The 14521-nt window shown below is 39.1% G+C and overlaps 1 protein-coding gene across 1 annotated transcript; it reads left to right on the forward strand.

The window, feature by feature from the left end:
- The first annotated feature begins 12258 nt into the window (after positions 1-12258).
- Positions 12259-13822, forward strand: LOC125374645. Its single transcript, XM_048385778.1, has 3 exons — positions 12259-12554; positions 13369-13499; positions 13620-13822. The coding sequence occupies exons 1-3, from the start codon at positions 12370-12372 to the stop codon at positions 13820-13822; spliced, it is 519 nt and encodes a 172-aa protein (XP_048241735.1). The 5' UTR covers positions 12259-12369.
- Positions 13823-14521: the final 699 nt, after the last annotated feature.

Here is a 14521-nt window from a genome sequence, read left to right on the forward strand (position 1 = left end):
GAGTTATTTAGAATCCACTTGGTAATACCTCCACCTGTCTCAAATACTTTCTGTGAAGGTCCCATCTTGATTGCAATAGGACTCTTTGGGACAGGGACTTGGTCGTACATTTGCTGGACCCTGCAATATATTCATCTTTGTAAGGAATCAAGAGTGTATAAAATGACAAATGGCGGCGATAGTTACTGACTTACTGAGGTTTAAAAGTCTGCTAAGAAATATATCTAAATGTTGTCATCCAGAACGTCCAATATGTTAAGAAGGTCCGGCCAACACGAGGGGCAATTTGAACTGCAAGGATATGACTAGAATGCTATCAAGGGTTTAACCACATCAGACCATTTCAATTTCTCAGCACCACCCCCCATGGCCAGTAGTAACACATTGATATCAATGCAATAAATAAAAATGCACCACATAGCGTACATTCAGATTGAGGGTTTTATTAGAAATATCGCTGTTGCATTCCTAAACATGTTTGACCTATTTTCCATGTTCAAATTTCAGTGGGCTTTCAGGTTGTTCCAGCATCGCCCTGCATGGTCTTACCAGTCAGTTTGTAATTACTGGGACCAACCTCTGCCATGTGATAAGTGTCGGCTTTTGGCGCTTTTGTTCTTCATAGTTAGCACAATAAGAGGAACGATTTCGTATTGATTCCGTGAACGTCTTTAATACTTTCAGCATTATGATATTCATATTCCAAAATGAATACTGAAGAATCTGGTCGCCATTTCTGATAACATTTATGCAATGAAATACATGTTTCCATTCGTTGAAGAACTAATATTTGAATAACAACAAAGTCGTTTAATTTCACCCACATATAACAGCTGCTGTCAATGTGCTAGCCAACGATATTGATCCTACGAAAACCTTATTTTGATACAAACGTACAAGCTTCATTTTGGAACACATATATCGTATAATGATCGTAGCATCTGATGACTAAGCAGCTGGTGAATTTATACAGATCAGTACCAGTGACATCTCCAAGTGCCGTGTACTGTGAAAGGATGGCTGTGTTCCATCACGTGAACAATGTGTATATTTCATGCCGTAACCCAAGGTTGCAGAATGTCGACCACGGAATCAGCTGTAGTCGAAGGTCGTGTTATGTGGAGAAGTGTATTTTAGCCTTAAACAAATAGGTTCATGTAGTTTCAGAACAGAATCGATTAACAGCATAGACATATCACGCTGAAATAGCGTCTTAAAGGGAGCCTCTCGGTCAATACTGGTTGATGTGGGAATGCCTGTTGCACCATATTGCCAATATCAATACCGATTAGCGTTAAATTTTGTTTTGCATATTCAGTAAAGCCCAAACAAATATGACTTAAATTACACAGCCCCGGCACAATGATTCACGTATTTGCTTACAACACCTCAGACAAACAGTTTTATTCAGGTTTTAGTTTTTAGGTCGCAGCAAAATACATAGTCATTGCAATAATGTTTGATCAAGTGCACATAAAATATTTTCAAGAAATTTCAGGTTTCTGGTGTGACAAAATAATAACTTTTTCATCTTTATTTACACAATTAAGAAGTTACTGTAGCATATATTTGTTTGAATAGTTTCATTTCTGCTAACATGTATACTCACCGGCAAGGAACGCGAACCACACTAACATATAGGGAAGTATGTATGTCAAAAAGATGTTTCAAATGTATCCCACATAATGACAAAACTAACAATCAGTTAAGTGTTACCATAGAGTGTCTTTTTTTCTTATAGAGATACGGTGTAACAAAATATTTCTTGCATCTATTTTTTCGTCGCTTTCATTTTATTTACATTAAAATACAATTTCGAATAGATTTAATTTTAAATAAATATATAACCCTTTTGTCTCATAAAAATCAGATCTTAGTTTTTGCTACCGCTAAACAAAGATCTCAGGACATCCCATTACGGGTCACGCCAGAACGACCTTTCGCGAACTTTGACCGACCAATGAAATGACTGACAAGTAATCGACATTAGCCAATCAGAAGGGAGCTTTCTCGAGCTTTACGACACAAGTTTCAAACTGGCCACTATGCTTCGAAACATTTTGACGTATTTTCGATTAAAAATTTTAAAACTGATAAAAATAGCATTCTGGAATGGCTTATAGATGGCCTAGATTGTATTGATATAATCATAAAACCCGTAACTGTCGTTCGGATTACCCTCGGTTAAATTTTTCGAGGTTGCATGATAAGAAAACACACTCCGTCCGTCACTTTCATGATCTGGTAACCGACGCTCTGACTGGTTGGATGAAAGGTTGTTCTGTCGTGACCCATAATGGGATGTCCTCAGATCTTTGTTTAGCGATAGCGAGAACTAAGATCTGATTTTAATGAGATTGGTTTTTCAATAAATCCATAACCTTTCTTCAAATGGGGTAAATGAAAATCTTCAAGTCTTCGTGTGTGAGCTCAATTACCGCATCTGAACCAAGCTACCAATGGTTTAAAATACTTTGGTACAGTTAAAGACACAGAACCCTCTACATTTCAAGTAACGTATAATGTTTGTAGCTGTAAGATTTGTTTGGTGGGTTGGTTTGTTGTTTAACGCCGCACTCAGCAATATTCCATCTATAAGACGGCGGTCTGTAAATAATCGAGTCTCGACCAGACAATCCAGTGATTAATATTATGAGCATCGATCTTAGCAATTGGGATCGATGACATGCATCAACCAAGTCAGCGAGCCTGACCACCCGATCCCGTTAGTCGCCTATTACGACAAGCATATTCACCTTTTACAGCAAGCATAGGTTGCTGAAGACCTATTCTACTCCCGGAATCTTCACGGTTATGTAGGTGTAAGAATGATGATATACAGGCTGTAAGCTTAGAATACTTGAGGAAAATGTTACATAAAATCACCAATTTCCAATTTAATGTTTGTTGTTTAACGCCGCACTCAGCAATATTCCAGCTATATGACGGCGGTCTGTAAAATAATCGAGTCTTGACCAGACAATCCAGTGATTGACATCATGAGCATCGACCCACGCAATTGGGATCGATGACATGTATCAACCAAATTAGCGAGCCTGACCACCCGATCCCGTTAGTCGCCTCTTACGACAAGCATAGTCACCTTTTACGGCAAGTATGGGTTGCTGAAGACCTATTTTACCCCGGAATCTTCACGGGTCTTCAAATTTTTATCAACACTTCATGATTTACTGTATCAAAAGCCTCGACAACACACAACATATTGTTCCATTTCTTCTTGTTTGCATATTTCTTACACAGTTTCTGGTCGATGGTGGAACAATCTGGTGTCAAGCCTGCTTGTATTTCTCTAATAATGTTGTTTTCCATGTGTCGGTCGACAATATTTTAAGATACGAGTGTAAACACTTAACAAATGGATAAAGCCCACAAGGGTAAAGCAGGGATTTATCCTTATTGGACGCAGCTGTTTGGTTGTTGCTTTCCTTCAGCCCTCAAAATAAGAGCATTTACTACTCCTTTCCCACCAATCAGGAAACTGTCCACTCTTAATAATGTGATCAAAACGCATGGAACAAAGGCAACATGTAGGTATTTGCTGATTAAATAAGTTCAATAGCAACGCCACCAGCAGACGGCGATTTATTATCTTTTAATCTTTTAATCAACATTAAAAACAATTTCTTGCTCTGTAATTTCATCGTTCAGACAGCCTATTTACACTGTATCGTCGCTGGTATTGTATTGCCAGAAGTTGTAGGCTGTTCATGCAGTGGTAAAAGATGACTAAAAAGTGAACATTCCAGTCACTGGTAGAAATAAGATCGATATTCTCAACAGTTTTTAATAGTTTTAAAAAGTGTTTGAGTCATTTTTTGCTTCAATATGCGTTTGATATTGACTATCATTGTAAAATTTATTTTTCTGAATAAAAAGTCTCTTCAAAAACCCTAAAAAGCTCTCTAAGGACAGCATATGTTAGGTTTCAACCAAATATTCATTATCCCCACATAGTGGTTGACTGTTGTCAAATTTGGAGAATATTTATGTTTTCTATTTCGTCAGATAAGCGAGACTCTATCATTGACGTTTAATTCAATATTGCATACTTTGCCTGTACTCCTTTAAAAATAATATTGTATCTACAGTTGCCGAGTCAATATTTGTGCTAATTTTCTCAGTTTTACTATCTAACTGAAACTTACAAATGTTCATAAAAGTAGAGTGAGTGAGTGAGTATGGTTTTACGTCGCTTTAAGCAATATTCCAGCAACATCATGGCGGGGGACACCAGAAATGGGCTTCACACATTGTACCCATGTCGGGAATCGAACCCGGGTCTTCGGCGTGTCGAGCGAACGCTTTAACCACTAGGCTACCCGAGCGAACGCTTTAATCACAAGGCTACCCGAAATCCCGCTGCTTGGTGGATGCTTATTAAAAAGCCAAATGATTTTATCATCCCTCCTTGTGTTTGTTGAATAATATAATTTTTCAGATTATCCAGGTCATTCACAATGTTCTTTATGTATATTTTGTTCTTGGCAGCGCAACTCAGCACAAGTCATACCATATTCTTCAACTTTTATCACCAACCATATTTAATTAAGTATAATATTACAGTCTTATTTGAACCTAGACAAAGCTTAATTAGTGCATGAAGAATATCCATACATTGACATATGTGTATGCCTTAGTCCACTGGGTCACCCGTGCCCCCGAGACGCGTTTTAGAAGGGTGAGGAAGTCGGTCTACCACCCAAACGTCAAGTTTGGTCAAGTGGCAAGGAGGAGGCGAACCAAACGCCTGTATGCCTTGTGCACGTCACAGGATTGCAATATGGAACATTCCAACTATTAGATGCTCGAAACTGACTGACCAAATTGAAGGAGATATGCGAGAATAGATCTCAACCCCCCAGGTTCAGTTCATCGAATGACAATGACATATGAACTTATAGCGGATGCTACAGCAGCACATAATGGATATCACAGAGTGTGTTACCAGCGATTCACCATGGATCTCAATTGCCTCTCCAGCCCTGTGAAGATCCGGGGTAGAATAGGTCTTCAGCAAACCATGCTTGTCGTAAGAGGCGACCTAAGGGATCGGGTGGTCAGGCACGCTGACGCTGGACAATTGCTGAGTGCAGCGTAAGACACCAAGCTAACCAACCAAATCTCCTCACACTCGGATCTTTCAGGACCATCATCAGGACCAGAGTTGGAAAGCGGTCAAACGCGCCGGGCTAGCAAGTGCCAGATGCTGAGGTCGTTTCCCGCTGGTTCTAGGTTGTTATTCAGCCTTTGGACCAACTATGTTTACAGGTCTTTACAGTGTTGTCACTACCCCGTGTTTGTTCAGGTGACCACTTGTTTTGCCTCTACATGTGTTTGTGATGGATGCAGCTGGTGGGATAGTATACGCACCCCTTTTCGCGAACACCTGGCGTCATCACTGTTTGAAAGTGATAAACACGTGCTTATGATACAGTCGAAAGCGTAAAATGGGCAGGTACTCTATACCTTATATCAAGCCGAGCATGTGATAAGGAGCTTTTTTCTCGGAGCATACTGGTGCATCGTTTCCCCATGAACCGGTTCCTGTCAGGCATATTGCAGAAAATCAAATATCCATACAGCTGCGTGTGATCAGGAAAACAAAGGTTGCAAACCTTGTTATAAACAGCCTGCACAAGGAAATGTGTCTGGATCAATGAGTATTGCAGTAGGCCGCCTTTACCGATACTTCAACAACATCATGGCTGGGGACATCAAAAATAGACTTGAGACGCGTTCCGCTAACTCCCCTCTCAATCTATTGTACATTCCAATTCAAAGCCTCTAATAATGATAGAATCCGCTAAAATCCGTGTATAAACCTCTTTGTTTGTTTGTTGTTTAACGCCGCACTCAGCAATATTCCAGCTATATGTCAATAATCGATTATGGACCAGACAAATTCAGTCATTGATATCATGAGCATCGATCCATGCAATTGAGAAAAGATGACATGCATCAACCAAGTCAGCGAGCCTGACCACCCGATCCCGTTAGTCGCCTCTTACGACATACATAGTCGCCTTTCACGGCAAGCGTACGTTGCTGAAGGCCTATTCTACCCCGCATCTTCACGGGTCACATGCTACTTTACTTAGTGCATAGTGTGTGCAATAGGGACAAGGTGTCTTAGAAACTACTGAAGTTGTATGAATGAAAGTTTGCATGGTTATGTAAGAGATACTTGTCAAGAGTTCAAAAATCGGTCCCGTGAATTATTTCTTTACAGAGTTACGGCCCTTGATCCATGTTACTTTACTTGGTGCAAAGTGTCTACAATGGGGACAAGTTTTCTCAGAAACTACTGAGGAATACTTATCAAGACCGTGAAGATCCGGGGTAGAATAGTTTTCAGCAACCCATGCTTGCCGTAAAAGGCGATTATGCTTGTCATAAGAGGCGACTGACGGGATCGGGTGGTCAGTCTCGCTGACTTGGTTGATACATGTCATCGATCCCAATTGCGTTGATCGATGCTCATGATGTCAATGACTGGATATTCTGGTCAAGGCTCGATTATTTTACAGACCGCCGTCATACAGCTGGAATATTGCTGAGTGCGGCGTTAAACAACAAACAAACAGCACCATTCCCCGGATATTAACACTTCGATATGAATGTAGTAATAAATATGCACCACACAGTTTACATTCAGGGAGTTATTAGTAAACTCGCTGTAGCATTCCTAAACATGTTGGACATATTATTATTCCATGCCCCAATCTCAGTGGGCCTTGAGCTGATTCCGGCTTCGCACTGCATGGTCTTGCTAGTCAGTTAGTAATTACTGGGACCAACCTCTGCGATGTCATAACTGTCGGCTTTTGGCGCTCTTGTTCTTCCTAGTTTCCGAAGTACGAGTCACGAAGCTGTGATCGTTAATTGAGCTGACCAAGGACAAGTTCAGTCTCAAGCTGTGACCTCATTAGCACAATAACAGGAACAATTTCATATTGATTCTGGGAACGTCTTCAATTACTTTCAGAATTGTGATATTCATATTCCAAAACGAACACCGAAGACATGGGTCGCCATTTCTGAAAAAAAAAATACTACAAGCCCGTAAATTGCAAATACAGACGTTTCCTTTTGCTGAACAACAAAATGGTTTCATTTCACTGACTCATGAGAGCTGCAGTGAATGTGCTAGCCAACGATATTGATCGTATGAAAACGACATTTTGTTGAAAAAAAAGAAGCTTAATGTTGGAACACATATATCATACAATTGAGCATGTGATATTCGCTGACTGCAAGTATTAGTCAATATTCATAGTCACATCGGCAATATTTCAGCCGTGACTAAAGCAATTAATAAATTAAGAAAACATCCATTTAGACTATATAAAAATCTGTCAGCAAAGGACGGTAAAATTACTAGACTTATCACAGATATCTAGTTTTAAAACTAGTATGTGACCATAAAAAAGCTATTACTAAACAGAACAGTACATTGTAAAAACGGACTTAAGATCACCAGCAACTGAATGTTGTCAACCATTCACGGGACCATGGGGACTTATAGTACCTTTGCTTCCAACATGGACCCCAGCAGGATTTACACAATCTCTTTAGCCGCTGGTGACTGTATGCACGTTTAGCCATCAATTAAAACTAACAAATATACTACGATTAAAATCGTGGTAGGCCTAAATTTATTTTGAGTGATGTGGGACTTATGTACCCTCTCTGGGAGACAATAATTTAAAAAAACCACAAGGATGAACAGAGAACTAATATTATCAAAAGGATCCTTGACAGATAAAGAGTTGAAATATTTATCTCTTGTGATGGCAAAATCAACACAGTCAAGTAGGACATGCTTGACCGTGATTCTACTCATCACAAGGGATACAAAACGGAGGATCCTCACCTTTCAATAAATCTTCATGTGTATATCTGGGGTGGCCAATACGACATCGCCGCATTACGACTTGTTTTGTGTGTTTGTACGATCGTGTACCGTAAAAAGATGGTTGTGTTCCATCACGTACACAATATTTATATAGACTTAACCCAACGTTGTAGAACGGCAGCCTCGGAATAGGCTATATTCGATGTTGTTGTTTGTTGTTTAACGCCGCACCCAACAATCTTCCAGCTATATGAAGGCGGTCTGTAAATAATCGAGTCTGGACCAGACAAACTATAGATTGACATCGATCCACGCAATAGTGATACGATGACATGCATCCACCAAGTCAGCGAGCCTGACCACCCGATCCCATTAGTCGCCTCTTACGACAAGCATGGTCGCTTTTTACGGCAGCATGGGTTGCTGAAGACCTATTCTACCCCAGATCTTGCCGGATTGACAATATTCGAAGGCCGTGTGTTGAATTGCTATTTTGTTCTTAAAAATATAGGTTCAGTTATTTTTATTTATAATAACTAGGCGAGAACAATATTTATTAACAGCGTCAACACATATCACACTGAAATATTATCTTAAAGGGAGTCTCTCCTCGGGCAATATTGGTTGATATGGGATATGCCTGTTGCACTCAATATTATGACTGATGGACGTTTGCATCTGTTGTAAAACCCATACAAATATTGCTTGAATTACACAACCCCGGTTACCATATTTCACGTATTTGTGTACAACCTTTCAGACAGACTGTTTTTTATTCAACACTAAGACCACAAGTGATGTTTAGTGTACACTTTAAATATATTTAAGGAAAGATAACACAATGATACATGTCCTGAGTTTATTTACACATTTAAGAAGTAGCATAGATTTGTGTGAATAGTTTTATTTCTTCTGGCAAATATATTTGTCAAGTTCTAATTGTTAGTAGCGTCATGAACATAAGGTTGAATGGACATTTTTCATTTTTTGTTGTTTTTAAATTAATTCATAAACTTTCTTCAAATGGGGGCGGGATTCTCTTTTGGTTAAAGCGTCCGCTGGTCACGCCAAAGACCCGGGTTCGATTCCTCACAATGTGTGAAGCCCATTTATGGTGCCCCCCGCCGTGATGTTGCTGGAATATGGCTAAAAGCGGTGTAAAGCCATACTCACTCACTCACTTCAAATTGCGCATGTGAATATCTTCAAGTCACTGTGTATAAATAACTGCATCCGAATATATTAAGCAAAGGTGTTAAATAAGGAAAGTTAAGGAAACATAACTATCTACATTTGAAAGTGGGTAAATGAGGCTTGTAGCTATAAGAGAATGGCGCTGATTATCTCAATGACGAAGTTTAAGATGTTGCATATATAGGTGGTTATCACCAAACACCAACATATCCAAAACTAAACGTAAATATAATAGCTTTAAGATTGGTAACCCATGTTGTTCGACCTATTTCATAGAGTGAGTTTAACATGATTCAACGCCCGTATCTAACTGCTCTTGACATACAAGTTGGTTGGTTTGTTGTTTAACGCTGCACTCAGCAATATTCCAGCTATATGACGGCGGTCGGTAAATAATAGAGTCTGGACCAGACAATCCAGTGATTGATATCATGAGCATCGATCAACGCAATTGGGATCGATGACATGTATCAACCAAGTCAGCGAGCCTGACCACCCGATCCCGTTAGTCACCTTTTACGGCGCCATTTACGGCAAGCATGTGTTGCTGAAGACCTATTCTACCCAGGAAGGACATACAAGAAAATTGTCAGCTATCAAAAGCTTTGGCAAAGTATATGAACTTGCAACACAATCGTCCTTTCTACTGGTGAGAATATATTTGTCCCGTATTGTAAAATCAGCTTTATTTTCCACAAATAATTCACGGAAAGATGATATCCTTGATCTGATTCTTTCAGTGATGAGTCGCTATATGGCTGAAAAAATGCCGATACGACGCTGCATATTAACTCACTCACCCTTACAGTGGGGATGTTTATTGCGTCCCTCAATGTTCCCTGAAAAAAAGAATTATTGCGTCCCCCAATGTTACGGAAGCGTAGTAGAGCCACGGTGAAATCTTTTTAGTGTCTAAGTATCTCCTGCGTAGGACGTATTATCTGCTACGTATGACTTAGTATCTTCTACGTAGGACTTACTATTTCCTACGTAGGACTTCCTTTCTCCTACGTTAGGCGTGATTTATAGCTGATGCAGCATGCTTCGTTCATGTGCCAATTCTTTCAGGATGTACTTTGTGTGCTTTACAGGTGCATTACTATGATTGTTGATGACATTGTCGAATTCCTTCATTCTCGAGATGTGCCTGAACGTGTTCTCGATAAATTACGGACAGAAAAGGTAAATTATCATTCGTTTACTTAAAGATCTGTCAGTGTGTAAGATACGTCAGTATATTGGTGATATGGTAGAATAAATGTTTTACAAAGATAACAGAACAACTGCCCCTTTTATTACAGAAATGATAAACGGACCCAATGAACCGACGTGAAGTTTTCCGATTTGTATCACTTTATAAAGCAAATCGAAAACAAAAAATACAAACACAAAGGTATATAGAGGATATTTCGTGTTTCTGGTTAAATATTATGTAGTATAGAAAATATGAACTTTTACATGTCAAGAAATGAAAGATACATGATATTTAACTGAAACTTCTTATCCTGATAATAACATGTTCAAATATGCTCATCAGACAAATATTTTCTCAAAATGACATGTTGTCGTGACGTCGTATCAGTTGCCAGTGACGTTTCGGTGACTGTACTTGTCATAGCGATGACATTGCACAATTGAATTCACTGCAGTGACGAGAAAAGTTATATTTCATTACAGTGAAAAACTTTTCTTTGTATCAGAAAATTCTTTTACCGCTTAGCATGTAATGATTTTGGTTATAATATGGTTGCCGTGGTATCACAGCACGGTCCAGGTGGGATAGAAACTGGTACAGAAACCGTTTGTTGGCCATAATGTAGCAGCAAGCTGGGTCTCGGGTCCGTTTTGATATTTTTGTCGAAAGTTGTAATTACCTTGAGGTTATAATACATGCCATGTTCATATTTGCTATTTCTGATACTTTGTAGTAATGATTATTGAGTGATGAGTTTCATCTTGAGAAATAGAGAATATTTGTCTTTTCTTGTCGAATACCGTGTTTATCACGTCCAGTGAAGTAGAAATGTTTATATTTTCGCGAGTTGCGAAGCCAAGAAAGTAAATATTAAACGTTTCTACTTCACGAGATGAGATAAATACGGTATTCGACAAGACAAGACGAATGTTCTATTTATACTATTCTTTGCTGTCGCTGTATCCTATGAAAACCCAATTGATGTCTCGGAAATTCAGTACATTCCTTGAGACAGTCGTCCGGGAAAGCGCATGACGTCATTGATTGATCTGGTCACTTTAAACCTTTTGTCTGATTCGGTCGTATATATAGATAGAATGTAGACAACTCGGGTTCGAATTCCACCATGATTGCTTTATGTTAAGCTAATTATTCAAAACTCTGAATGATTTTCTAAGTAAAGATAGGTACTGATAAGTTTTATCTCTTTTATAGCTGGATCATTTTAATGCATCGTTGCTTCTATTTCAGGTTGATGGAGACACTGTCCTAAGCATTAATGATGACAAGTTGGCAGGGTTTATTCTAAGACTAGGTGACCGTGTTGCCTTAAGGAACATCTTCTCGCGAAACCAGCACTCAAAACATAAAGCAACAAAGAGGTCAAACCTATGTGAACTACTGAAAAGTAAAATAAGCAGAATGGATAACGGCGTGAAGAGCTCAAACACGGACGATTCAGCGATCTCCAGATCGTTCAAAAGGAAAACATGAGAGAAAAAGAACTAGGCGCATAGAATTTGGATGGATTCACAACAAAAAACAAGTACGTTAACGACTTGGTGGCGGCACTAGGAAGCTGGTTGTTGGCAGGAATGCAATAAAGGGAGATCTTATGAACATTGGAAAAGATCTCTTTTTTCCAAATGGAAATTCCACAAAAGGCACAACAAAAGACTTCCTGTTCTTGATTTTAAGGAAATCCCGATCCCTGAGAATGTCACAGTTGCAGATTGTTATGAAATATTCAAGACGGGGATCATCACGTTCTATCTCAACACAGTTGATCAGCAAACTGATGGAGAAGAGACGGTATCACCTCCAACTCGCCCAAGTCAGAACAGAGTCACTACGAGGTCCATGAAAACAAAGCGAGCAACCTCGACACAGTCTGATAGATCAACACCATCTCTTGATGTTAACAAAAGTATGGCTAACACGAGATCTTTGGATCCAACTGAGTGAAGCTGTTGCGGCAGTTGCTGGATTCGATAGTGATGAGTATACTCTCCCTGACATCACAGATAAAGAAATCATTATAAATTTTGGAATTGATCCAGAACAGTGAACAACGCAGAACAATCCGAAGCCTGAAGCTGTGATAATGAAGATTCATCGTGGATCTATGACTTTCCTTGAGCTATGTGGATATTTCAATGATCCTACAATCCTAGGAAAGATAATCAATATTGTGCGTGTTCTTGCAAATGGCGGAGTTGAGCAAGCGGAGGATACAGGTGGTGTATTGAAAGACACACTTGCAGAGTTTGGGGAAACTTTCTACAGTTAGTGCACGGTTGGGAGAAACGTAAATTCTTCACCATGATTTTGGTCCAGAAGAATGGAAGGCAGTTGGAAGAGTCCTCGTCCCTCGTCTATGGATGGAGGACACTTGGATACTGGCGTGTCCTCTTTTCACAGATCTTCCTTCGTCATTGCCTTTTCCCTTATCTGTCCATATCCAGTGTTGAACTGATGAGCAGCTTTAACGACTTCACCTCATCTGTCGACAAAGATGTCTTCCAGAGATCAGTTGAAGATTTCGAAAGTGTTGTGAGTGAGTGAGTGAGTTTAATTAAAGTCACGTCGGCAATATTTCAGCCATAATGTGACTTGAACAAGTTATACAATAGGTATAAAAACTGTCGACGAGGGACAGTATAAAAACCAGCAATATATCAAAGATTGACCCAAAACTAGTTGTAGAACACTAAAGATTTCTGATTATTAGGGTACGACACAATATAAAAATGGGGCTATAGATCGCCAGCAGCAAGGGTAAGATCACCATACTGGGGACCAAGGGGACTTACGGTACCTCTGCTACCTGCATGGTTCCCCAGCAGGATTTACACTTCCCCGAGTTACTGGTGATTATTGCGAGTTTAGTTAGATATTAAAAGTTAACAAATATTCTGCAGTTAAAATAGAGGTAGATATAAATATACTTTGAAAGAGGTGGTCTTACATACCCTCTCAGGGGGACAATAATTTTACGCTACTTCAACCCCCGTGGAGGGTATAGCCACGAACAGTCTCAGTTACTAATTATACACTACCGATTTATAAAATACATAACTTTTTACATCAAAATTTGTGAAAGTGTTGACTCTGAAGAACTCATTGAATGTCTCGACACACATGAATGCAGAACACATGTTAACAAAAAGAACATCGTTGCAGTCCTGCTAGAAATCGCGCACAAAGAGTTACTGCAAACACCAATGTTTGTCTGTGATTGTTGATGAGAAATTCTTCAGGACATTCGCATTTCACCTGTTAACCTTGAGAAGTTGTACAATACTCTAGTTCCCTTCAAAAAAACATTTTCTATGATCCTTATCTTTCCAGAAGCCAAAGGTCCTCTTGAGACTGATGTTGCCAAGTATCTGAGAAGATATGTGAAGCAACTCGACCAAGCCAAACTTCGCCAGTTCCTGCGGTACTGTACTGACTCAGACCTGCTTATAGTTGATAGAATCACAGTCGAGATGATATCCATGAAGCCGTGCAACGTCAGCCGATTGGACTCACATGAGGATCTGTGTGTCAAGTAGCAAACCATTATGAAAACTTCATGGAGTTTAGAAGCGAATTTGACCGAATCCTGGAGAGTAACATTTGGGTCATGGATCTTGTTTGAATCTAGAATGATATTTCTGTTTGCCATTTGTGATAATGTGCAACTGTTTACAGAGATTAATCAACACTCAAACAACTGACCTCAACTCTTAATTCCGTTTGGGTTTGTTCTAATATCTGATAGGATGTACTTTAATTAAATTACACAAGAAGAATAACTGATAATGGTTGGTTTGCTTCAGATGTTTGTGATGTTCAGTTTGTTTATAAAAACTAGCTTAATTTTTTCAAGAGATTGTAAGGATTACAAAACAGAGTTAGTTTGATAGCACATGAACATTGTAGTATAAACGTACTATTCTTATTTGTATTATTCAAATCTGACAAATACAGACAAGTTGATATATAGATTTTGCCTGAATTGCTGATGTATCTTTTTTGGTTTTGGGGAAACACTGATGCATTTCATAATGATCAGGGGCACATAAATATTGCATGTTTATAACTGGTATGGATGTTCTTAAAGAGTTGTGAACTGAGGTCACCAAGTGTTCTTTCTACAGTGATGATGTTTTAAATAGTTTAACGTTTGGATAATACATAACTGGTCAAAGTGAAGAAAGTTACATTATATATGTTAAGTGGGAAGAGCTTTAATTTTACTATTTTTAAGA

The sequence above is a fragment of the Haliotis rufescens genome, unplaced genomic scaffold (genome assembly GCF_023055435.1).
Source record: "Haliotis rufescens isolate VD_foot unplaced genomic scaffold, xgHalRufe1.0.p SCAF_10, whole genome shotgun sequence".
Lineage (NCBI taxonomy): Eukaryota > Metazoa > Mollusca > Gastropoda > Lepetellida > Haliotidae > Haliotis > Haliotis rufescens.

Coding starts and splice junctions, on each gene's coding strand:
- LOC125374645 (XM_048385778.1), top strand. CDS start 12,370: ATGAAGATTCATCGTGGATCTATGACTTTCCTTGAGCTATGTGGATAT. Junction 12,555..13,368: donor GGGGAAACTTTCTACAGTTA/GTGCACGGTTGG, acceptor AATTTGTGAAAG/TGTTGACTCTGAAGAACTCA. Junction 13,500..13,619: donor GCAAACACCAATGTTTGTCT/GTGATTGTTGAT, acceptor TCTTTCCAGAAG/CCAAAGGTCCTCTTGAGACT.